Below are 23,673 nucleotides of genomic sequence, written 5' to 3'. Positions count from 1 at the left end.
TTGCTTCTTTTTTTTCCTTATTTTTTTTTCTCTTTATTTCTTTTTCTTTCTTCCCGTTAGAATTTTTTTTTTCCCTCTTTTTTTCCTTTTCTTTTTTTCCGGTTAGATTTTTTTTCCCTTTATTTCCTTATCTTTCTTTCCAATTTGAATCTTTTTTTTTATTTTTGTAATTTTCAATTATTTTCTTTATTTTGTTTCTTTTCCCATTTACCTCCCTTCTTTTTTTTTCGTTAACTCAAATTCTATTTTCAATTAAAATTTACTTTATACTTAATAAATTTATATTATTTTAATTAGTTAATTAATTTGTCTTAACAATGAATAATAAAAATAACTTGTAATGAACAATAATAAATTTAAATAAAATTTTATTTTATTATAATTGAGTACATATTGTCAAAACATGAAAATACATAAAAACACAAATTCTAATCAATATTTCCTCCAAATGCTGCTCCCGGCGCGCTTATACCCATTACTTCGTACTACAATCGCAAACGTGTTCCATAACTAGCCGCCCATCCTGTATCTTCGTCCGATGCATGTTTCAAAAATCTGTTCTTTCTTCCTTTAAGGGAAGTCCAAAATCACATATTTTTTTTAAGATTAATAAGTCATTAATTTTCATCGAAAATCACATAAGATTTTTTTGAACTTTTCATATTTGGTTCTAGGGGTCTCTTAGGGAGCTCGTTGAAAGTCTTAGAGCTAAAAATTCATTATAACTATTTAAGATAAAAGGATCAGAAAAATAAAATCTTTGTTTCATTCTGTCAGGTCTTTTTTTTTTTTTTTGAACTAATAATAGGCCACATTTATTAAGTGTTTTAAATTTCCATCTATTTGAACCGGCAGAAAGATTTTAGTTTTCTAATCATTTTATCTTAAATAGTCATAATTAAATTTTGACTCTAGGGCTCTCGTTGATTAGCCCTAAAAGGTCGTAGAATCAAATATCTCTTAGGGCTAACCAACGAGAGCCATAGAGTCAAAATTTAATTATGTCCATTTAAGATAAAATGATCAGAAAATTAAAATCTTTCCGTCGGTTCGAACAGATTAAAATTTGGAACAATTAATTTTTCAATCTCTTTAGACAGTTTTGAAAGTAAGGGAAAACTGTCTAAAGATGTTGAAAAATTAAGTGTTTATATATTAAGGGAAAATTGTCTAAAATTTTTCCACTGGTTTAAACGGATTGAAATTTGAAACAATTAATTTTTTAACTATATTTTTTAATATATAAACTGTCTAAAGAGGTTTTGAAAAATTAAGTGTTCCAAATTTTAATCCACTTGAACCGGTGGATAGATTTCAGTTTTTTAATCATTTTATCTTAAATGGATATAATTAAATTTTGACTATATGGCTCTCGTTGATTAGCCCTGAGAGATATTTGATTCTACGATTTTTTTATGGCTCATCAACGAGAGTCCTAGAGTTAAATTTTAATTATGACTATTTAGGATAAAACGATCAAAAATCTAAAATCTTTCCACCTGTTCAAACGGATTGAAATTTGGAATACTTAATTTTTTAACCATATTTTTTAATACATAAACTGTCTAAAGATGTTGAAAAATTAAGTGTTCCAAATTTCAATCCGTTTGAACCGGTGGAAAGATTTTAGTTTTCTGATCATTTTATCCTAAATGATCATAGTTAAATTTGGACTCTATGACTCTCGTTGATTAGCCCTAAGAAATATTTAACTCTATAACTTTTTTAGTGCTAATCAACGAGAGCCTTAGAGACAAAATTTAATTATGATCATTTAAAATAAAATGATCAAAAATCTAAATCTTTTCATCGGTTTAAACGGATTGAAATTTGGAACACTTAATTTTTTCAAAAAAACTGAATTTTATAATTCAATAAATAAATTAAGAAATTAAATAAAGACAATTAAATAAGCAAAAGAATTGCAGGGTTGGGGGAGGGGGGTAAATCGGGAAAAGGCGGTGGGGTCCGGGGGGTGTGGTGTCAGGGGAGGGGGGAAAAGCAATTTACTTCGTATGGACCTGCTTTTGAACTGGGTTAAAAAAACAGGGTGATGTTATAAATGGCGTAGTTGCTTCAGTGTCATTCTTGTTTGGTGGGTTCTCAGGTCAGTCAATAGAAAAATTCAAGACGACAAATAGAGCCTAGCTGGCCGTGGGGGAATGAGGGCCAAATAGGAATTCAGCCCTGTTCCAGTTTTTTGAAAAAAGAACTTTTCGAAAAGAAAGATAATTTCAAATTAAAAAATTATGTATTTACGTAAATAATTTTTCTATCAATATGAATATTGTTTAATATATATTTTTTAGGATTTTTAAAAGGTGCAAAAAAAATTGATAAATTAATTTTCATTTTCATTATATTTGAACTTGAAATTACCTTTTTTTTGAAAAAAAAATTTAAAAAGAAAGCGGAATGGCACCGAACTACAGTAGTAACTAATTAGAGCCTAGCGTTGGCCCTATGGGTTGTTTTTGGTAAAGGTTTTCTAGGGAAGTTTTTTGATAATATGCAGGGAGAGAGAGAATAATAATGTGGAAGAAAAGTTATTAGAAATTATGCCGAGAGAGAAGGGTTGGTTCTGGGAACCTCAAAGTGAACAAAGCGTAGACAGCCTCGTATGAATTGACCAAAGAAAATTTTATAGCACTCAGGGACTACAATATACATATTTTATTTGGGTATGCATCATCTGCACCTCCAAAATATTATAAATTATAGATAAAATGTTACGAATCGTATTACTAAAAAATTACACGATTTTAGTGTAAAAACTACGAATTCTAAATGTTACGAATTGTAATGCTAAAAAGTTATGATTTTTTAGTATAAAAGTTACAAGATGCACCGAAATGTTATAAATCATAATGAAAATGTTACGAATTGTATTGCTGAAAATTATGAGTTCTAGAACAAAAATAACGAAACACACTAAAATGTTATGAATGAACTATAAAATAGGTACATATAATACACACTTTTTAAGAGATGTGTATTATAGATCACACATTACACATCTAGTGTATGTGCGCTTCTCCCTTGTTGTGAGTGTGTGTGTGTGTGTGAATGAGTGTGTAAATGAGTGTGGTGTTAAAATTATTGATCCACAAAATCTATGCCACGTACCACTAGGGAGTCAATCAAGATCCGTTCCCGTAAGATCCGTTCACGTAACGGTCTCTTGTGTGACTGAAAATTTGAACCATGCAAAAAAATTACTGTAAGTTGCTTGGATCTCGGTATCCATTTGATGGAATAAAATTTGTCTTAACAGCAGAAAGCGATCGTCGTATAAAACGAACATGGATGTTTCGACCAAGTCGTTATTGATCTCCAATAACTTTTTAAAAAAATAAATGTAGGCATCAAATTCGATAAAATGAATGGCTAGAATCATTAAATGAATTGTGGTGACGATTAGGTGAGGAAGTATTGACCTCAACAACAAACAATCCTTTGTAGGACACCACACAACCCATCCACATCGAAGCTGCGGTCTCGACGTCCCGTCTATAATGGGAAATAAGTCTTTTTTTTAAAGAAGGTAATTTCAAGTTAAAAAAATAATTGGTTTACTGAAATTTAAGAATATGCAATATGGATCTTGTTTGAAAGATCTCGATGAAATCTTTTATACGGTGCAAAAAAAATCAAAAAATTATTTTTTATTTGCATTATTTTCTAGTTCGAAAATGTGAAATAAATATTTATTTTTTAAGAAAGTGTTGTGGAACAGGCTAAGTCTCATTTCGTGCATTGGGCGCTAAACTTCAAGGGGGAAAAAAAAGGATTTGACCCCATCAAACAGCTACAAAGACTCGAACTCAAACATTAAGCAAGGAAATCTAAATACACCTTTTTCGCTTTTGTGAGTGTAGAAGACTTGAACTCAAACTTTAAGTCTCATTTCGTGCATTGGGCGCTAAACTTCGAGGGAAAAAAAAAAGGATTTGACCCCATCAAACAGCTACAAAGACTTGAACTCAAACATTAAGCGAGGAAATCTAAATACACCTTTTTCGCTTTTGTGAGTGTAGAAGACTTGAACTCAAACATTAAGTGAGGAAATGCAAGTTTTTAGATGCCGAGCAGGTACCACGTGACGATATCCGTCAACGGTCCGAACCAGCGTGTTCTGAACGGTTCAGATTTATTCCCTCTCTCTTCCCTCACCCCACCGCTCTCTCTCCTCTTTTCTCTTCCCTCACCCCTCCTCTTTTCTCTCATCTCTCACCCCACCACTCTCTCTCCTCTTTTTTCTCTCTAAAATTTTAACCGTCCAAAACACGTTGAAACGGTCTGAATCACCGATAGGTACCCCTGCCGGCACCCAAAATTTTGTCGGAGAAGACTTGAAACAGTAGGAGTCAACACTTACATCCAAAACAATAGCAGTACAAGATAAATGAAGCTTTATAAATTAGGTTGAACAGAATAATGGCCACGGAAGTCACCACAGGCCCCCTGAGTCCGAAATATACAAATGCACAATAAACCAAAGTAACTTGAAGTCTGTCCCTCTCGCAACTCCGTGCCCCATTTACACAGGAATGTTCTTTTATGCTTCCGCAACTTTTCTTGTTTTGACGGTTTAGATGTCCAGGCCAGTTATGAACATCTCAATTAATCTCTTTTTTAGTTCGGTCAAAGACAGGACATCCACGTCGGGACTAGAAGATTTACAAGAAATTTATTTTTTGCGGCCGCCGAAATCGAATCCTGATCAATTGTGTGGGGAGCAAATCCATTGAGACTACACCATTCTTAATTCTTTCTATGTGCAAGGGGTATCGAGTCCAAAGCATGTGGATGGAGCTTATTAATATTTTCTTTTAATAAGTAACTCATTTGTATATTTTCCTACAATGAAGCCTTGTGTATTATCTTTTTATATCATCCTCAGCCTAGGTTTTCATTTTCTCTAACCTTTGAGATCTATGAAGATTTATTAACAAAAAACCAGAAAGAATCCGGCTTCATTGCAAGTTTGCAACCCATTTTTGGACTACAGAGGATAATCCGTGCAATCACAACATTTCAAAAATATTGTAATGATCCATATTTAATGACAGTTCTATTGACAACTATCTTATGATTAAATTTTTTAAAAAACTTATACCATTAATTATAAAAAAGAACGGTTGAAACGTAGTTGCTTCCTACAGATTAAACCCGGATTAGAGACTCCTAAGAAGCAGGGTCCAAAAACAAATACACATTTTTCAATTTACACCGAAAAGGGGAGACTATGCAACATATATTGGACACAAAACCCTTATCTTATATGGGATAGACTTAGATTAGACATATTGACCGCAATTTACCTTTGAGGAGGATGTGTTAAGTAGTATTTGATGACCAAATGGTCTTTTTTTTTATATTTTATTTAAAACCAATGATGCCCTTGCTGTTCTTTATTCATTATCTATATACATGACCTTATTTTTCTTTGTAGATATTTAAAAAGTAATCTTCGGGATTGTGTCTACTTATATCCATTTTAAGAAGTGATTTTGGCAAAATCCATCCTCAAAATCTGCACCAAACATTCCAAAAATGCAAAATCATGAGCCATAATCCGGTGAAATAAGCTGCACCAAACACCCACTATAAGTTGCCTCATAAAAGATTTCAATCTTAATTTGTAGTTGTAAAAATTCAATACAGTTTTCTATTGTTCGGGATAGGTATTATTATTAGTCATACAGTAAGTCATAATTCGCGTACAACTGCAGGTGCGCGAGCTGAGCATAAGCGTGAAAGCGTCTTGTATTGTTGAAGAATCAATCTCACCGTTGACTGGCTAGCGGAGGGTCAATGCGGCTAAAGACAACTTGTTTTAGGCAATGTCGCAGCTAGAATTCTCTTTTGTTGAGATCAGGCCCAATCTACTTTCTTTGGCAATTGAGATCACAGGCCCAATCCACTTTCTTTGGCAACTCAGAAGGGATCTGCCAGACTGCCAATGTTACTCTTGCCCAGAAGGTATACCCAACTTGTCGAGATTGAGTTAGCGTTTCCTCTAGAAGGCAAGAAAATCTTCGTAATGTAATTTCATTTTTCGGCTATTTTTTTATGATCATGCCCCGACTGATAATCCTATCCTCAATTGAAACGAATCTGCCAAGGAAGGTCTGCCACGTATTAGAATGAAGAAACCAAATACCAATTGTCCCGATGGAAAATAGGAATACATTGTTCTCACAACTTGCCAGGCTGATCTACCAGGGTAAATTCCATCCTCACACAGTCATGCTGGGAAGTATTGGCTATTAAATGAAGAGTACTCGGGATGATTTCCCTGGTCATAGAATCAACTCAGGTCTCAGCATTCAAGGATTCACCCAAACTGAAGGCCAATCTCTCAACTTCTCATAAGTCCAACAAAATGTGAACTTTCTAATCACACCAATGGTAATATGGTATAATAAACCTTCAAATACCTATGATTTTACTCCGTCTATTTGAATCTTCCCTAAACAATACTAGATTGAAAGGCTGGTTTCTGTAACCGTCATCGTTCTAACAATTTAGCTTTAGCCTTTCCATATACTTCAGACTCTTGATCACATAGGTGCAGACAATTTTTTAACTTACTGTTTTATGTCTTTATAAACTGCACAAAGATGCCAAGCCACGGAAGCAGCTTGATTCTGGTTCTGAAAAATTGAAAGCTTTATTCCAAACCTTCCACATTCCAAATTCCAAACCCCCTTGGCAATCCATATGGCAAACACTCAAAAGAAAAGATTGCTCAGAAACATGAAATTTTCCTTCTCATAGATTTGTTTACAAATCTCTGAAGTCTGACATGTGAATTTTTTCATGATTCATCATAGCAGAAACAGAAAAAATACCCCAAACATCAAAATTCAGAAGAACAAAAAAAGAGAGGAAAATTGATGAAAACCCTTCCCTACAAAACTAGAAATCTTTGCTCTAGTAGAAGCAGTAGCTCTCATTCATTCTCAAAAATCCTCTGCTCATGTATTCAATCGGAATAGCGTATATTGCCCATAAATCAGGCATGTAATCACTGAGCCACTGCTGCATACATAAAACCAAATCAAAACCCTAATTTACCAGAAAACAATCACAACTTCAAAAAGAAAATACTTTTGAAAAAAATTTTAATGACCCAGATGAAAGAGATCAGAGATTGGTTAAGGTTTGTCGGTCACGGTTGAATCTGAAACACGGACCAAATTGAATTACTCATCATATCTCCCAGTGAATTCGGATTGGAAAAAAAACCAACTGATTGAAGAAAAAGTAATGAAAAATAGACGAGAATCATCGGAGACTTAAATACAATCGAAGAAAAGACGATTGAAAATAATTCTAAAGTAAGCACATTAAGGAGAACAAAATGTCGAGAACTATGGGAGACGTCGAGACGAGTACCATTTGATTTCTCTCAGTTTATAAAGTACAGAAACCCTAATTTTTGCAGTTTTGGACCGAGCCCTAATGCGGGCAAGGCTCGTTTAGGATTCTAGTTTGGGCCTAACTGAAGAGGCCCATTAAATATCTAGCTAAAAATTTTAGGCTGGGCCAGCTGGTCTTGGCTTTTAACAAGTGTTACGGTATCTCTAAACGGATTCTTTAGAAAGTGGAGTAGTAAAAAAAACAAATTCTTAATACATTGGAAATAGTTTTTCCCAAGACAAGTTTTTATTTCTCACAACAGAATATCACTTTTTGCTATAAAAAAGTGTGGAGGAGGGGCGACTGAAAAGGTCGCAACTCTCTTCTGGATATAATCATAGGGACTCCAGACCCACGACGGTTCTTGAGAAGGATCAAGAACCATAATTTTTACCGCCTACCAAGGGCTAGAGATACTCATTCGATTTAATCAGCCAAACCCACATAATAAATAAATAAATATATACACACACACGCACACACCACGGATCAAGTGAGGGATCCCTCACTTTGTTAAAATGCGAAACTTTCATTTCCCGATCAAATTTTGAAAATCCAAACCGTTCAATATGTGCAGAACGTGATTTTAATAGTCCCCGCGAGAAATCAGAAAAAAAAATAACCGGGAAAGGCTTCATCCGAGCAATTTTTTTTGAACCATTCAATAAAAACTTCTCGGATGAAGCCCTTTCCGGTCATTTTTTTTACTGATTTCATGAGGGGACCTTTAAAATCACTTTCTGATCACTTTGAGCGGCTCGGATCATCGAAATTCAATCGGGAAGGGGAGTCCCGCATTTTAATAAAATGTGGGATCTCTCACCGGAACCTGACTATATATATATATAGTTCCTTTCTCCTAAGGATCATCTCATTTTAATAAAATAAGGACCTCCCTTTCCCGATCAAATTTTGATGATCCAAGCCGCTCAATGTGTTTAAAACGTGATTTTAAGGGTATCCGCGAGAAATCAACAAAAAAAAAAAAAAACCGGGAAGGACTTCATCCGAGCAGTTTTTGTTATGTTTTTATCAAACGGTTCAAATAAAAACTGCTCAAATCAAGCCCTTTCCGGTCATTTTTTTTGCCGATTTCTTGCGGGTACCCTTAAAATCACGTTCTGAACACATTGAGCGGCTCGGATCATCGAAATTCGATTGGAAAATGGGAGAAATGGGGAGGTCCTTATTTTAGTTAAAATAAGGACCTCCTCATTAGAAAATAACTGTATATGTATGTGTGTGTGTGTGTGTGTATATATATATATATATATATATATATATATATATAATCACAATACAGTGAATAGTTTTTGGGTAGTAACATTAAAAAGAGAGAGTTCATATTGCATAATACTTATCAAGCATACCAAAATGGACATACATGTTGATCAGTGTTACTACCAAAACATACCAGAGAATATTCTAGCAGCATTCATGAAGAATGACCCCATATCAAGCATAATAAAACCCATGGAAAAAAAAAAAAACCCCTCCTAGAAAATGCACATTATGATGGACCACCCACAAGATTTCCTCACGTTCCAACCGATCAACGTCCAAGATTCATTATTGACACCCACAATGTATTACACCGAGTCGCACCTTAATGTACTTCTCTCCAGAAAATTATGGCCAAAGTAACTTGACAGAGTGGTTTTGGCCTCAGACTTAATAGAAATTTGCTTCTTCTTAAGATGTTACGTTTAATTTTTCTTGTCAATAATTTATAGGGCCACCTTAGATCCCCTTGTCTCTATGCGTGAGCATGTGAAATAGTTGTAGAAGAAATTGTAAAAATTAATCAAAGTGTGCCTAAGATAGCTCGGGATTCCCTGTATTACCAAAAATACATAGACTTTAACCAAAGTAATACTGTACACAGTAACGGCATTGGCTTCAGGCTTTTTAAATGCCGTTTGCTTAGAAAAATCCGAACCGCTTTTGTCGCCCTCGTACTTCCCAACCAATCTCTCTCTCTCTCTCTCTCTCTCTCTCCAAAGGAGTATTCTGCAACTTGTCTCTATTCTCTCTCACATTTCTAGGGAATTGCAAGAGACGACCCAAAAAACCCGTCCCCCAGATTCATTGGGCCCTCCACATTTCAAATTCAAACTCCCTCACTCTCTCTCTCTCTCCCTAGGTTTCACTCACTGGCCCAGTGCACTTCGCGCCCACCTCTTTGACCACCTCGGCGTTGGCAAAAACTTCATTTGACCACACCACCCAACCTTAGACCCACCTTTTCCCTCACCTTTTAAAGCAAACTTTTTCATTCAGGCATTTCACCAAACACCTTGAGGCGCCCCACTCCCGCAAGTCATGAGCCACCTAACCAACAGTGCCCCGCGTTGTAATAACCAATCCCTTAGGGTCCGTTTTCAAGACCTTACTTTCAATGAGAGTGTTAGCATTGATGTTAGTAGCAGTATCGTTAATGGGTCTGATAACAGTGCAAATTGTGAAGTGAGTAGTGGTACTATTGAGGGAGAGAAAATGATTAGTTCTTTGATTGTGGAAGGGGATAAAGATGAGGGTGTGGAGAGTGAGTATAGCAGTTTGAGTTGTGTGAGCTTCTGCGATAGCGTAGATGCGAACGAGGCGAGTTTTAGAAGCTCTCTTCATTCCAAACCTCATAAGAGTAATGACATTAGGTGGGATGCAATCCAATGTGTGAAGGCGAAAGACGGGGAATTGGGTTTGGGGCATTTTAGGCTTTTGAAGAAGCTAGGGTTTGGGGATATAGGGAGTGTGTATTTGGCGGAGTTGAGAAAATTGGGTTGCTTGTTTGCGATGAAGGTGATGGATAAAGCAATGTTAGAAGGGAGGAAGAAGTTGATGAGAGCACAAACCGAGAGGGACATTTTGGGTCTGTTGGACCATCCTTTTCTCCCTACCCTTTATTCGCACTTTGAGACGGAGAAGTTTTCTTGTTTGCTTATGGAGTTTTGCAGTGGAGGGGATCTCCATATTCTTCGGCAGCGTCAGCCGGGGAAGCATTTTTCTGAACAAGCTGCAAGGTTAGTTCATATATAGTTTTGGATAGCATTCTTTCCATCATACGTAGTTTCGTTTTTTGTGTATCGCTTGTTTGATTTGTGTATTAGAGAACTAAATAAAAAGATCTTTGATGGTCCTAAATAGCTGGTGAAGTTCAACTTCTTGGTTTTTTGTGTGTGCTTGTTCTTGGTTGTTTGGAGAATGAGAAAGAAAGTTGAAGCTATATATATACATTTGCTGTTGGGGGTTCTAGTATTTTAGATGTACATTGTATAGTAATTACTCCAATAAAGATGGAGACAAGTGCTAATTGAAAATCATTTACTTTTGTATTATCACGATGATAGAGACCGATAGATGCTAAACCTATCTACATTTTAGTTCTCGAGTGTGGTAACCTCACTATCCCCTAGTCATTAGCCTTTGTGAAAAGCACCTATCTCAAATTTTGGTCCAAATAGGATCCTTGAATATTATCCTCCAAACATGTTTTATCGAACATTGTTGTTGTACACAATTATTATGTTGTGAAAACTTCCTCCCTCAGCTGTTGGTCAAGCTCAATTTAAACTTAATGACATTGCTTTCTAGCACCCTCCTGCATAGTTCGAATTCAAATTTTAACATGTTTTTCTATTTTCTCCGTTGCAGGTTTTATGCTTCAGAAGTGCTGCTTGCCCTTGAGTATCTACATATGATGGGTGTGGTGTACAGAGATTTAAAGCCCGAAAATGTTCTTGTTAGGGAAGATGGTCATATTATGCTAACGGATTTTGATTTATCGCTAAGGTGTTACGTGAGTCCCACACTCATTAAGTCCACCTCCGAACCGATTTGCACCATCTCTTCGTACTGTATCCAGCCATCATGCATTGATTCGCCATACAAGTTACCCGTATGTGCAAACCCTCCTTGTTTCCAACCCTCCTGCTTTAAGCCCCGTATTTTCCATTCGAAAACAACTAAACCGAAACGGGAACGAACAAATTCGATAAATTCGGATTCCCGTCCAATGCTAATTGCGGAGCCCACTGCTGCACGGTCCATGTCATTTGTTGGGACCCATGAATATTTAGCGCCGGAGATCATAAGAGGAGATGGACATGGGAGTTCCGTTGATTGGTGGACATTCGGTGTTTTCTTGTACGAGCTGCTATACGGGAAGACACCCTTTAAAGGAAATGGAAACCGGGAGACTTTATTCAATGTAGTTGGTCATTCTCTCAAATTTCCCGAGGGATCGTCGGTTAGTTTTGCAGCGAAGGATTTGATCAAGGGTTTGCTCGCGAAGGACCCACAGAAAAGATTGGGATACAAAAGAGGTGCAACAGATATCAAACAACATCCCTTCTTTGAAAGTGTTAATTGGGCTCTTATTCGCAGTAATAGCCCTCCAGAGATTCCTAAACCAGTTGATTTAACGTTCTTTAACGAAACATTCAAGTCACCCTTGCCCTTAGATAGGTCATCAGATAGGTCATCCGGTCCTTATTTGGAATTTGAGTTTTTCTAGGAGAAAATGTAACGGTCCTTGAAATGGGTGTATTTTTGCTCACTGATTTGTGGTCATAATGTCAGTGAAATTTTGGACTTCATGATTCTTGCTTCATTTTGTTCTTGCGTTGTTAGTAATTTTTTGACTTGTGAGATTGTTTTAGTCTCTGCCTCTGGTGTGCTTTTGTGCAGTGATTGGAACATACGTGAGGACCGGGTGGATACCACGTGGCCGTGTCCATATAGTGCCCAAGCAGTCCATCCGTGCCGTCCAAAAGTGTGTTGGACGGCTCAGATTGAAACTCCTTCTCTCCTCTCACCCCATCACTCTCTCTCTTCTTTCTCTTTCATTTTTCTCTCTCCAAATCCGAGCCGTCCAAAACTGAAATGGACAACTCGGATGCGCCGAACAAACACCACGTGGTATCCATCCGGCACCCCAAAATTTCTCGTACGTGAGGGCATTGGATTCACGTGAAAGAGCAAGTCTTCCTTTTACTTCGAAACAAAAGAATCTTTATACTCCTACTTTTCTGCTGTTTGCTTCTTTATTCTTTGAGCTTTTTCAGGGTTCTTAGAGTTTCTGAAGGGGTTTTCAATCACTTTTCACAACTTGTTTTACGACGTGCACTGTTTGTCTTGAACAAAGGATGGACCCCAATCTCCCTCCTCAAATAGAAAGCATCCTTTGTACTGTAGATGGACAAAGTAAAAAAATTGGTATTGACAAATCATGAAAAGTTTTGATGGTTTTGTCGAATGAAAATGCTTGGCAGTGGAGTGTAGTGTAGCGTCATATCATCCCTCCCTGGCTTTGTTACGTCTTGTACACTTGCATTTTTTTTAGTTCTTGTTTTGGTTCTGCTTCCTTGAATTGTTCCAAATCTTGCTTTATTCCTCTGTACCATCAGGCTCACATTCACATAGTTACAGCAAGAGCTTCACCCACATACTATACCCCTTGTTTAAAGGATGGCTAACCTTGGGGCTCGTTTGGATTGGGTATTGAGAGGGGTATTAGTTTTTTCCCCTCCTAATACCGTGGGTCCAGGTTTATCACCTGATTTGGCAATCAAAAAATGCAGAGGTATTAGGTAACCAAAAAATGCACGGGTATTAGGTTTCATTATGGGTGGATTTTGGGATGTTATTACTTAATATCCCGGATAAGGCCGAAATAATACCCCGTCATCTTCCATTTTAACTACAAAACAACTTTATCCCTTCATTTTATTCATCATCCAAACTAAGTACTATTTTATCCCCCCATTTTTAATACCTTATCTAAATCAACTACTATTTTATCTTCCTCCATAAACATCACATCAACGTGGGTCATCTCTTATTAACCAATACTCCCTACTATTTTATCTCCCTTCATAAATAATACCTTCAATTCCTATCCCGCATCCAAAAGAGCCCTTGGAGTGCTATTTGTTCACTCACTTAAAAGTGAGAAACATTAACCATTTTGTGGGTGGCTCCCACCATGTCACACTTTGATGAATCCTCCCATTTTTATAGAACCTAATTTTGGGGGGGGAGAGAAATAATAATAATAATAATTTTGTAAATTTATTGGGGACCATGTTGAGGGAGAGGTTCTGAAAATCCCAAGCAAACAAAGCCCAAGTTCACTTATGAATGCTTTAACCTTTTTTCTCTATTCACCAAAAAAAAAAAAATTCGCAACAAATTTGCTCAATTGAAACATTATCAAGTGCTTAACCAAATCATTCAAGTCTTAGACCAAAAATCGATATAAATAAGTATTATTGGATTAAGTAATTAACAATGTGGAGCGTAAACTGGTCTGGTACCTGAGTTCTAATAAAAAGTACGTAACAATGCGACTTTGTAACAAGTTTAGGGTTTTGGGCGGCTAGATATACTGCTAACATATGTAAAAATGGAGTATGTTTTTTCCCCAGAGATCATGCATTGTGTTACTACCTAGTTAAATGTGTTTTTTCGAACCCAACATGAAGAAGATCCATGTTTTTGATATTGTTGTTGAGAGTCATCACCGACTCTCCGGAAATCTACGGATGCTTCCGAAATATTATGGGTTTCACTAGAAACTTCCACACTATTTTCAGAATGATCCGGACTCTACTAGAAGGTTTCAGATCCTATTGGAAAGTCTTGGAGCATGATAGAACCTTTCGTAACTTTTATGGATTATGATTTAGTCTTCTGAATTTTGCCGGAAACTTCTAGAATTGTTGAAGAGTTAGTATAGTCAAGTTCTTAGAATTCATTCTAGGAATATCCTATTTTGGAAAGTTCCTTTGACCCTATGAATAAGGGATGAGAGCTCATTTGTATAAGTGTGTGGAGAGTACAAGTTTAAGTGAATTGTTGAGGTCACAAGTATGAGTAAGGTACTAAGTGTCATGTGAGAGTAGAGACACAAAATCTAGTGTAAGAGTGAAGTGTTTAACTATGAGATGTCCTAAAGTGTTGTGTTGTGTCTTGTGTACTTGTGTATCGAAAAGTACTTAATAAAAGTGTATTGTTTGGTGTAACCAAACTTAACAATCGTACTTCATGAAAATTACATGATGATACTTGGTGTATAATAAGTGCTAGACTTCATTATTTCAAATGCTCATGATTGGTTTCTCGTCTAGAAATAACTAGTATTAAAGAATTACAGAAAGACTAGTTAAATTGCTCATTTTTAGAGCTGCAAAAGATGTGGGTTGTAAGTGAATGACTTAAGCTTGGCTCGTTACAAGCTCTTTCAAGCCTCGCTCATTTACTTGTGAACAAACTCACTTGGCACTTTATATTTTATATTGTTTACTAATCAAGTTTTAGTGTTCCTATGCTGCCTTGAATAAGCTTGTGAAACTAAAACTATAGGAGTTTAGCTTTTTGTAAATAGGTATGACCTGATTTCTCCGAAGTCGTCGATTTTGCAAAGCTCAATAACTTCTTCAAGCTTGGCAGACTATGAAGTTTTCACTGCTTTTTGTTTGATTGTTGATGCTCGATAATTATACGACAATTGTTTTCAAATTGAGTGTGTTATTACAAATTGTCAACTTAATTTGGTCTTGAAATCCATTTGTAAGGTCGAGCTCAGCTCGATTGGTGTCTAATCCATCTGTTGATGCTCAATATTTTCCTCCTGAAATAATCTACACTATGATCTTAAATCAGGTAACTAGCATTTTTTCTGGAAGATAAAATTGGATAATTTTGAAACATAAGTATGAGGAGGGAAAATCCCTTGGCATAAGCTTACAAAACACAACACAACACAACTAGGAAGTTCAATCATGTGGTTACAAACCATATAGTACTAGTTTGAATGTTCCATCAGGATCCGAATTCTGGACCAGGGCTACATGTGAAGGCAAAATAGCCAGACCTTCTTGTGTCTGGGCCACAATATCCACACAGAGTCCAAGGCGTGGGAATACATACACTATAGACAAATTCACAATATGCCAATATCTACACTATAGACAACATCACAATATGCCAATATCTACTTGCATTTGTGATCTCGAAAGTTAGACTGTCAGATTAGTCTTTTCGATGCATACAAAACACGAAAATTCTTATCCTTATCATTCCTAGTTATAAGAATTTGATGATGTCACACAAATTCTGTCGAATTTCCTAGCGGTTGTATCATGACAATGAGTAATTTGTAAAAACGGGTGGTTTTTGTGACTTGTCCATGTTTATTTCGTCTGATAAACATTTTTATTTTTATTTTTGGTAACTTTGTATGGGAGAGTTTATGCACATATCAAACTAATTTCTTCTTCTGCCGTCTACTAAAGAGGGATCAAATTAACCCAATATAAATTAGTCCCACAAGTGAGCCAATCAGTAAATCTAAAAACCTTGTTTATCGGAACGGTACTTTGGGATTTTCGATGATTCTCTAAACAAATTATATGTTGTTTCAAAACACCTCTGTAGATTGGCCTGAAAAGTATTTTCCTTCTTTTTTGGAATGTGATTCTCTCCGGTCTCCAATCCTTTAAAACTTGTCCAAGACGTTTACGAGCCCTTCTCTCATTCGTTTTGATGATCTAAACTTATTGATAATATTTGATATTTTAAACCTCGTTCAGAACTTTAGGCATGTAAAAAATTATGCTAATCGGATATCGTTTGAAGTGCTATCGAAACACATTTATTGTTTGATGTGGACCCGAAAACTAGTTTTAAGGGAAAACAAAAGTAGTAGTAGTAGTTTTCTTGGCAAAGATTATATGGGTTTTTTTTTTTTTTTTTGGGTGCATATCGAGAACCAGAAAAAGAAAACAATGGAATGCATTTTAGCAAAAATTGCGGTGTTTTTAGTCGAGTCTTCAATGATCAAAGACTAGCCTGCAGTTTCTTCTTTCCGAGTTGAATTTTCCACGAAACGAAACTCCCACTCTCCCACGCTTTCTTTCTCTCCAACTGAAAAATCTCGCCTCTCTCTCTCTCTCTCTCTCTCTCTCTCTCTCTCTCTCATGTTCACCTATGACCTATCGTGAAGCACAGTGATTTTTCCACATTTTCTCATGGATTCTCGCCTTTTCCTCTCACTCTCTCTCTGTTTCCTCCTCTCTCTACTCCCCGATCTCGCGCGTTCTTCTGCCCTTCGATTTCCCGATTGGCTCGGAGACAAGAACACGTACTATACCCCACCCTCTCTCTCTCTCTCTCGTTCTACATATTGCTATTTTGATGGACTCGGATCACGTACTTTTTTTGGTTGTGTTGTTTGAATTGACAGGCGAGGATTGACGACGGGTATATCTTCCGTTGTTGTTGATCCCTCTAGGGTAACTCAAATCTCGTGGCGTCCTAGGGCTTTCATTTACAGGGGTTTCTTGACTTATGAGGAGTGTGATCATCTTATTCGTCTGGTTAGTTTCTTATATTACTCCAGTATACTTTGCAATCTTAGACCATGGATCTAGTGTCAGGGTTTATTCTCTATTTGTTTGCCTCAATAATGTTGGAAATAGAATATATTGAATCGGTCGATCTCTATTTCTCTGGTTTGCCGAACCTGAGAAAATCAAAAATTTTACTGAATTTAATCCAGTGTGAGAGTAGGTTGTTCCAAAATGGCATGCAAACAATCCCACATAATAGTATTTAGCACAGTAGGTAGCCGGAAAATGGCTTTGGTAGAATTGTGTTACCTAGAACGCGGACCGTACTGGTACGAGAGCAAATTGTGGTTCGCCATGACAGCAAAATCAGAACTTTACTTCCAAGCAATTAACATTTAGTGGAACAAGGTATGGTTTATCATATTTCTTTTTTCAAATGCATTTGTGGGAGCGTAGTGACCATTTCTTTCCCCACATTTTCTCTTGCCAAAACTCAAATCTCTCTAGATAAACCTTCTTACATTTGATCTCTTTGAATAAAAAAATTGGGGGATTCCTTTAGATCACCAAAATTCACAGTTTTGAAACAAAGGTGTAGCATGTCTCCGAATGTGCGTTCCAAAACATGATTCGAGCTTTACTTGGTAACATAGGGCTAGAGGCATTGCATTTGCTTTTATGCACGTGTTCTGACTGTGGAATTGTTGTGATTCTCTTTGGTTGAGTAGGCCAAGGATAAGCTGGAGAAGTCAATGGTTGCTGACAACGAATCGGGAAAGAGTATAGCCAGTGAAGTTCGGACTAGCTCTGGCATGTTTCTAGGGAAGGCCCAGGTTAGAGAAGCTTGTATTCATCTAAAATTATCAATTAGTCAATAGTTATTTTTCCAAACTCAGTAGAATCATGGTCGAGTTCCTTAAATTGGATTTTGTGCTACATATAACGGTGGAGTAGTGTATGAAAATTCTTGTAGTTGTTACCGGTTTTCCATCTAACTAAAGCATGTTTAGCTCCAGATTGAATTTCTTTCCACATGTGATGGAGGCTTAATTTGACTTGGGGTAGGCTCTTGCCAATTAATCAGGGAGCTATGAACATAATCATTGGCGCCGTGCTCTTCATTTCTGGGTAGACTCCATTTAGTAATAACGGGGAAAGTATTTATGTATTGCTAATATGGTCGGTAGTGGGTTTTTTCTGTTTCTTTTTCTGTTTTGGGGACTCTAATGGAAGTTTCTGCTATGAAGCAATGTTGTTCAGTGTGAAATGCTCCCTCCAACTCATAATTACCAATAATGGTGTGATGAGCTCATGGAGTATAGCAACAGAGATAATAAATTCTTGACAAGCATAACCCTGGTCTTGCTTGGCTTATGCCTTGGCCCCTATCATCACTCATCAGATGGTTGAATGAATGTGTACCATATTGTAAAATTTTTACACTTACTTGAAATGTGAAAACTAACTTTTCCAGTAGATCTTTCATGCTAAAAAAGGCGCCACTCCTGATTGAATGAGAAATGTTTGCACACTATCGTGATTTTGTGTGGGCGTATATTTTTCTCATACTTCCCACTGTCCAACTTATGTCAAACTTTCACCTTTTTGATGATATTTGTTGATGTTGCTCTCTTGCCGCCTGAAATGGCAGTTGTCTGAGAAACAATGTCTTGCACCTGATTGGCAGTATAAAGTTAAATCAAATATTATCTTTATTACCATTTCAAGACATCGCGTTCACAATCTCAATTAAAGGCATTATTTCTATTCTGAATCTAATATGAGGACTGAAGGAAAATAAGAGTTAGTTGGAAATTGTCTAAATTGGAAGCTTATTGCCGTTCCTTGTTTCACTTTTCAAGGATGAAGTAGTTGCCGGTATTGAGGCTAGGATTGCCGCCTGGACCTTACTCCCTGAAGGTAAACTGCTAAGCATGCATACTGTCATTGGGCTTCATATCTCGCTGTACGGCAACTAGTTCACATGACCCACCATAACCTGATTTTTGATCAGAAAATGGGGAGGCCATGCAAATACTGCACTATGAGCACGGCGAAAAGTACGAACCCCATTTTGACTACTTTCATGACAAGGCCAATCAACAACTGGGTGGGCACAGAGTTGCCACTGTACTTATGTATTTGTCTGATGTCACTGACGGTGGAGAAACTATCTTTCCAAATTCAGAGGTACATACGTGTTGATTCTGCAGTTCTTTCAAGTTTTTTTATCCCCTACTGCTTAGGAGTTGAGTACCAGCTTTTGATTGTCTACAGGCAAAAGATACACAACAGAAGGGTGATAACTGGTCTGACTGTGCTAAAAAAGGCTACGCAGGTACAATTACTTTTCTGTTTGAATTTTCTGTAGTCTTTCTTTGCTTCACCACATTCGTAATTGGAAAGAACCATTAGATTTGTGCAAAATTAGGGAGGTTTGTGTGACAGATATGATGATTATGTTCCAACCTAGAGAATGGCTTCATTGAAGCTGTATGGTAAATTAGTGGCTTGTTTACCTTTTTTGGTCCCAAATATTTTTTTCAAGTGTTATTTTTCGTCCCCAAACTATCAATTGCACGAATTTCTTTCCCGATGTATATGTGCTTTAAAGTCGTTCCTAGCCCAGCGCCATTTATTTTAGCCGTAAAAATGAGGTGCTTTGTGGTCGTTTTACTTATATGTTAAGTTACCATTTTGATCCCTAAAGCATGGATTGAGTGCCATTATGGTCCGTGACGAAAACATTACAAATACGCCAATAGATACAAAAAAGAAAACTAGACACATTCCTCTATCGACAATGCAACCTGCACCACACCGTAGTTATATTCACATTGCTGACCACCACAAACCTACACTACCAGCCACAACAGCTATCAGTCCCTCTTTTTTCCTCTCTTATCTTCTTGGTTACCCTCCCCACCGCCATTACCCCCCACCCCAATATTGTCATTGTTGATTCCCCCAACTTCTCACCACCCCTACCATCAGGGGATGACCTATAAAGGGCACAAGACCCCATGTGTTCCCACTCAAAATTTCTTTTTACTAGTATATTCTTATATAATCCTGTTGGTGGGACATTAAACTAAAACATATTGTCAACCTCTAGGGCTTCAATATATTCAAGCCACAATCATTACTAGATTTTATATTAGGTGAAAGTACATAAAAACCCCCTCAGCTATCACTTTTTCCCACAAAGATTCCCTCACATTTAAAATCGCCCTTGCAGACCCCCTCAACTACTCTCCGTTACCCAAGTGACACCCTTCCGTCTCAGAACCGTTTGTTGGAAGGTCACATGTTAGTAATTTGAGTTTTTTTTGGGACAAAAATGCCCTTTGCGAGTACTGTATGCATCTTCTTCCCCAAATATGAACCCAGTTTGTGATTCTCTCTATATCTATCTCTCTCTCCAATCTTAAATCCAACTCAGCGTGACTCTCTCTCTCTCTCTCGTTATTCTCTGTCTACCCTTAGGCAGCCATGAAAGCTGTCAACAGCAAAAACAACAGCAGCCATAGCAACAATAGCCACAACTATTAATTTGAGGGTTTTTTTTTCCAGTAGTTGAGGGGGTCTGCATGGGCGATTTTAAATGTGAGGGGGTCTTTGTGGGAAAAAGTGATAGTTGAGGCGGTCTTTATGTACTTTCACCTTTAAATTATCCTCACAATCAGCCCAATCTATGCATGATTTTTATAGAAAGAGATTCTTGTACCATAAAGAGAGAGACCTTCAATTTATACCGTCAAATTAGTATTCTCTTCTCGTAACGTGAGGTAAAATAACTTACAACCGTGTTAGATGTAAGTTGTTTTACGTCTTCCAGACGGGAAGTGTTTTTTATTTTTGAGAAGTGTTTTATTGGGACATAAGGCTTTGTTTGGTTTGGTTAGAAGTGTTTTATTTATTTTGGCAAAACAAAACAGTGGAAAATAAAAGAAAATGTTGTAAGACCAAACAAATGAAGCCTTCTATGAAGCACCGACACCTCTTTAGGTCGACGTATTGCAGTGTCAAACATGGAGACACAGTGGGGACACGCCACGTGGTGTGTCCCGTAATTTAATTTAAATTTTTGAGAGGGACACGGCAGGGACACCAATGGGGACACACGCAGGGGTCAAAGTGTAATTTTAAAAAAAAATTGGGGTTCAAACTTTAAATTTTTTAAAATTTTGGGGCCTAAATTGTATTTTTTAAAAATTTTCAGGGGTCAAACTATAATTTTTCAATAGGGTTGTATTGAACTTATGGATGTCTTGTTTTGTTTGAATGGTATTGGAACTATGGATTTTTCGTTTTGTCCACATTTTGCCATTTAAACTTGGAAAGAAATTGAAAAAATATATAGATAAATATACACGTGGCGTGTCCCCCGCCGTGTCCGTGTTCCCATTTTTTTTAGAATTTCCATATCCCCGTGTCGGTGTCGGTATTCGTGTCCGTGCATCATAGGAAGCCTTATTTCTAATAAGTTTAGTACTATACTATTTGAGTCAAAAGGATTTAAGACTACTAGAACTAAAACAAAATACATTGAGTGGAAGTTTATTGGCTTAATGACCCTCCAAAATCGAGTGATTGAAGTATTTACTTCTATTGGCTTATTTACAATGTCTACATTAAGGACAAAAATGACGCTCAATCCATACATCGGGGACCAAAAAGGATAATAAAACCTATAGGTTAAAGGCTGGTGCTACTGTGACCCATATTTAAACATAGGGGACCAAATTGGCGCAATTGATAAGTTGGGGATGAGAATGATGCTTGATAAATACATTGGGTACTAAAAAGGTAAATAAGCAGTAAAATAGTGGTCTAACATTACTTTAACCTTCTCAGCTTTGTCAAGAAACTATGGCTTTAAGTTGACATCTGGTAAAGTCGATTTCTTTGTGATCAATTTCAAAAATCACCTTCTGTTTATGCATGTCTCCAAGTTATTGTCATCATGATTCATGCGAATCTGCGATGTTTTATGAATTGTGTGGAATTGCCTGGTCGCCTTCATTTTTGTTGACTAGAGTGGAATTGAAAATAGCCCAACAAAAACCGAGGTAGGAATTGGGAATCTATCGTCGTTGAAATCAAGTAATTTTCACCGATGAGAATTGTTTCAAATTGCATCGTTGCCTTGATGTTGGTTAACGTTGATGTTGGTTAACGGATCGTGGGCGTTACGGAAATAATATGTTGAAAACCATGATGTGAATTGGGTGCCTACCATTGTGAAACTGAAGTAATATGCAGAGCATATAATTCTCAACATATTTTACAAAAAAATTTAGGGAAATGATATTGGCACTCCAAAAATTGATACAGACACTCCAAAAAACAAAGGAAAGTGACTTTGGAGTTGCACTGATTTTGGAGTGCATGCATCAATTTTTGGAGTGCCAATATTATTTCCCAAAATTTATCATGTTTATGGTTCTTGTTTTATTTTGTTGGTCAGTGAAACCGTACAAAGGGGATGCATTGCTGTTCTTTAGCCTACATCCTGATGCAACTACGGATGCACTGAGCTTGCACGGGAGCTGCCCTGTGATTGAGGGCGAAAAGTGGTCTGCAACCAAATGGATTCACGTGAGATCTTTCGACAAAACTGTGAATACTGCAAAAGGAGACTGCGTCGATGAGGATGACAACTGCACGCGATGGGCTGCTGCTGGGGAGTGTGAAAGGAATCCAGTCTATATGGTGGGTTCTCCAGGTGGTCTCGGATATTGTAGGAAAAGCTGTAAGGTGTGCTCATCATAGGGGAACCATGTGCATCTTGCTTTTGTTCTTCATTGTTGTATGTATATGATATTTTTGGGGAGAGGGAGGGAGGGAGAGAGAGAGAGAGAGAGAGGAGGCGTCCTTGAAGTTATGCAGGTTGGAATTTTTGTAGTTGCTGATGTTTTCCCATGGGATAGTGTAAGATTAATCTTTTTTTTTTTTTTGAGCAAAACCAGATTATCCCATTAATATTACCAAATCCAGCCAACATTTTGGGACTGGTGCTTATCAAGGATTAATCTATTATACATGCTGTGGCCTGATATTTCTCTCTCTCTCTCTCTCTCTCTCTCTCTCTCTCTCTCTCTCTCTCTCTCTCTCTCTCCTCTGCTGGGCGGCAAAGTAACTTGAGTTGGAAATATCTTGAAGTTGGCTAAATTTTTAGATTGAGACTCAAGGTTGGCTTGATGAGATATAGGTTATGAAAAAAAGCTACGCCTGATGAATGATATCTTGAAAATTAGAAATATTTTGGTGAAAGACCCAAAATAAAAAGACCAAATGCTATGCCCTGGTTTGTTGTCAAGGGAAAGAAATGATTAGTGGGATGTCAATGAGGAACAAAATTGATGGTTTTGACGTTATACAGAAACCTAAACCTCCCAAACCACATTTGTAGGAACTAAATTGATGGTTTTGATGTTTTTTTTACCTTGTTGCCAGCAAATTGAGCTGTCTCTCCAATTTTGCGGTTGATCTAGGAAACAGCCCAAGATTTGAGCCACCCTCATGAGTTGTCCTTGGCATACATTTGCAATATTATCTCTAATAATTACCATAATTTAAATCAATCTCTCTCTCTCTCTCTCTCTCTCTCTCTCTCTCACACACACACACACACACACACAAACACAAACGCATTCGTGCAAGTGCCAACCCCAATCAACCCAAGCCCCAAAACAAAAAGTTTACTATAAAAGGGGAAGACCCCCCGAAGTCCCCTAAACAAGAAAACTCGTTAAGTTAGTTACGACGTAAGAAAAATAAGGGAGAGAGAGAGAGAGAGAGAGAGAGACTCAAATGATTCAAGATCCATGACTACATTGCAGAGATCATCTGTTTCATTCCGGAGACAAGGCTCTTCCGGCCGCATTTGGGA

General features: G+C 37.1%; 2 protein-coding genes and 2 non-coding genes across 4 annotated transcripts; 2 read left to right on the top strand and 2 right to left on the bottom strand.

Annotated features, from left to right (window-relative positions):
* Positions 1-6,750: 6,750 nt before the first annotated feature.
* Positions 6,751-6,845, bottom strand: LOC131299338 (small nucleolar RNA R64/Z200 family). Its single transcript, XR_009190722.1, has one exon. It is a non-coding gene; the product is annotated as a small nucleolar RNA R64/Z200 family (small nucleolar RNA).
* Positions 6,846-6,953: 108 nt separating this feature from the next.
* Positions 6,954-7,043, bottom strand: LOC131299337 (small nucleolar RNA U54). The gene has a single exon (XR_009190721.1). It is a non-coding gene; the product is annotated as a small nucleolar RNA U54 (small nucleolar RNA).
* A 2,272-nt stretch (positions 7,044-9,315) lies between these two features.
* Positions 9,316-12,023, top strand: LOC131298985 (serine/threonine-protein kinase D6PK). Its single transcript, XM_058324507.1, has 2 exons — positions 9,316-10,448; positions 11,080-12,023. The coding sequence occupies exons 1-2, from the start codon at positions 9,751-9,753 to the stop codon at positions 11,939-11,941; spliced, it is 1,560 nt and encodes a 519-aa protein (XP_058180490.1). The 5' UTR covers positions 9,316-9,750; the 3' UTR covers positions 11,942-12,023.
* A 4,412-nt stretch (positions 12,024-16,435) lies between these two features.
* LOC131336103 (probable prolyl 4-hydroxylase 7) lies at positions 16,436-22,824 on the top strand. The gene is made up of 7 exons (XM_058371767.1): positions 16,436-16,570; positions 16,673-16,805; positions 17,507-17,611; positions 18,641-18,698; positions 18,793-18,968; positions 19,056-19,116; positions 22,249-22,824. The coding sequence occupies exons 1-7, from the start codon at positions 16,458-16,460 to the stop codon at positions 22,551-22,553; spliced, it is 951 nt and encodes a 316-aa protein (XP_058227750.1). The 5' UTR covers positions 16,436-16,457; the 3' UTR covers positions 22,554-22,824.
* Positions 22,825-23,673: the final 849 nt, after the last annotated feature.

The sequence above is a fragment of the Rhododendron vialii genome, chromosome 8a, assembly GCF_030253575.1.
Source record: "Rhododendron vialii isolate Sample 1 chromosome 8a, ASM3025357v1".
Classification (NCBI taxonomy): domain Eukaryota; kingdom Viridiplantae; phylum Streptophyta; class Magnoliopsida; order Ericales; family Ericaceae; genus Rhododendron; species Rhododendron vialii.
This window is presented reverse-complemented; position numbering and strand designations above follow the sequence as displayed.

Coding starts and splice junctions, on each gene's coding strand:
- LOC131336103 (XM_058371767.1), top strand. CDS start 16,458: ATGGATTCTCGCCTTTTCCTCTCACTCTCTCTCTGTTTCCTCCTCTCT. Junction 16,571..16,672: donor TGGCTCGGAGACAAGAACAC/GTACTATACCCC, acceptor TTGAATTGACAG/GCGAGGATTGACGACGGGTA. Junction 19,117..22,248: donor TGCTAAAAAAGGCTACGCAG/GTACAATTACTT, acceptor TTTGTTGGTCAG/TGAAACCGTACAAAGGGGAT.
- LOC131298985 (XM_058324507.1), top strand. CDS start 9,751: ATGAGCCACCTAACCAACAGTGCCCCGCGTTGTAATAACCAATCCCTT. Junction 10,449..11,079: donor TTTTCTGAACAAGCTGCAAG/GTTAGTTCATAT, acceptor TCTCCGTTGCAG/GTTTTATGCTTCAGAAGTGC.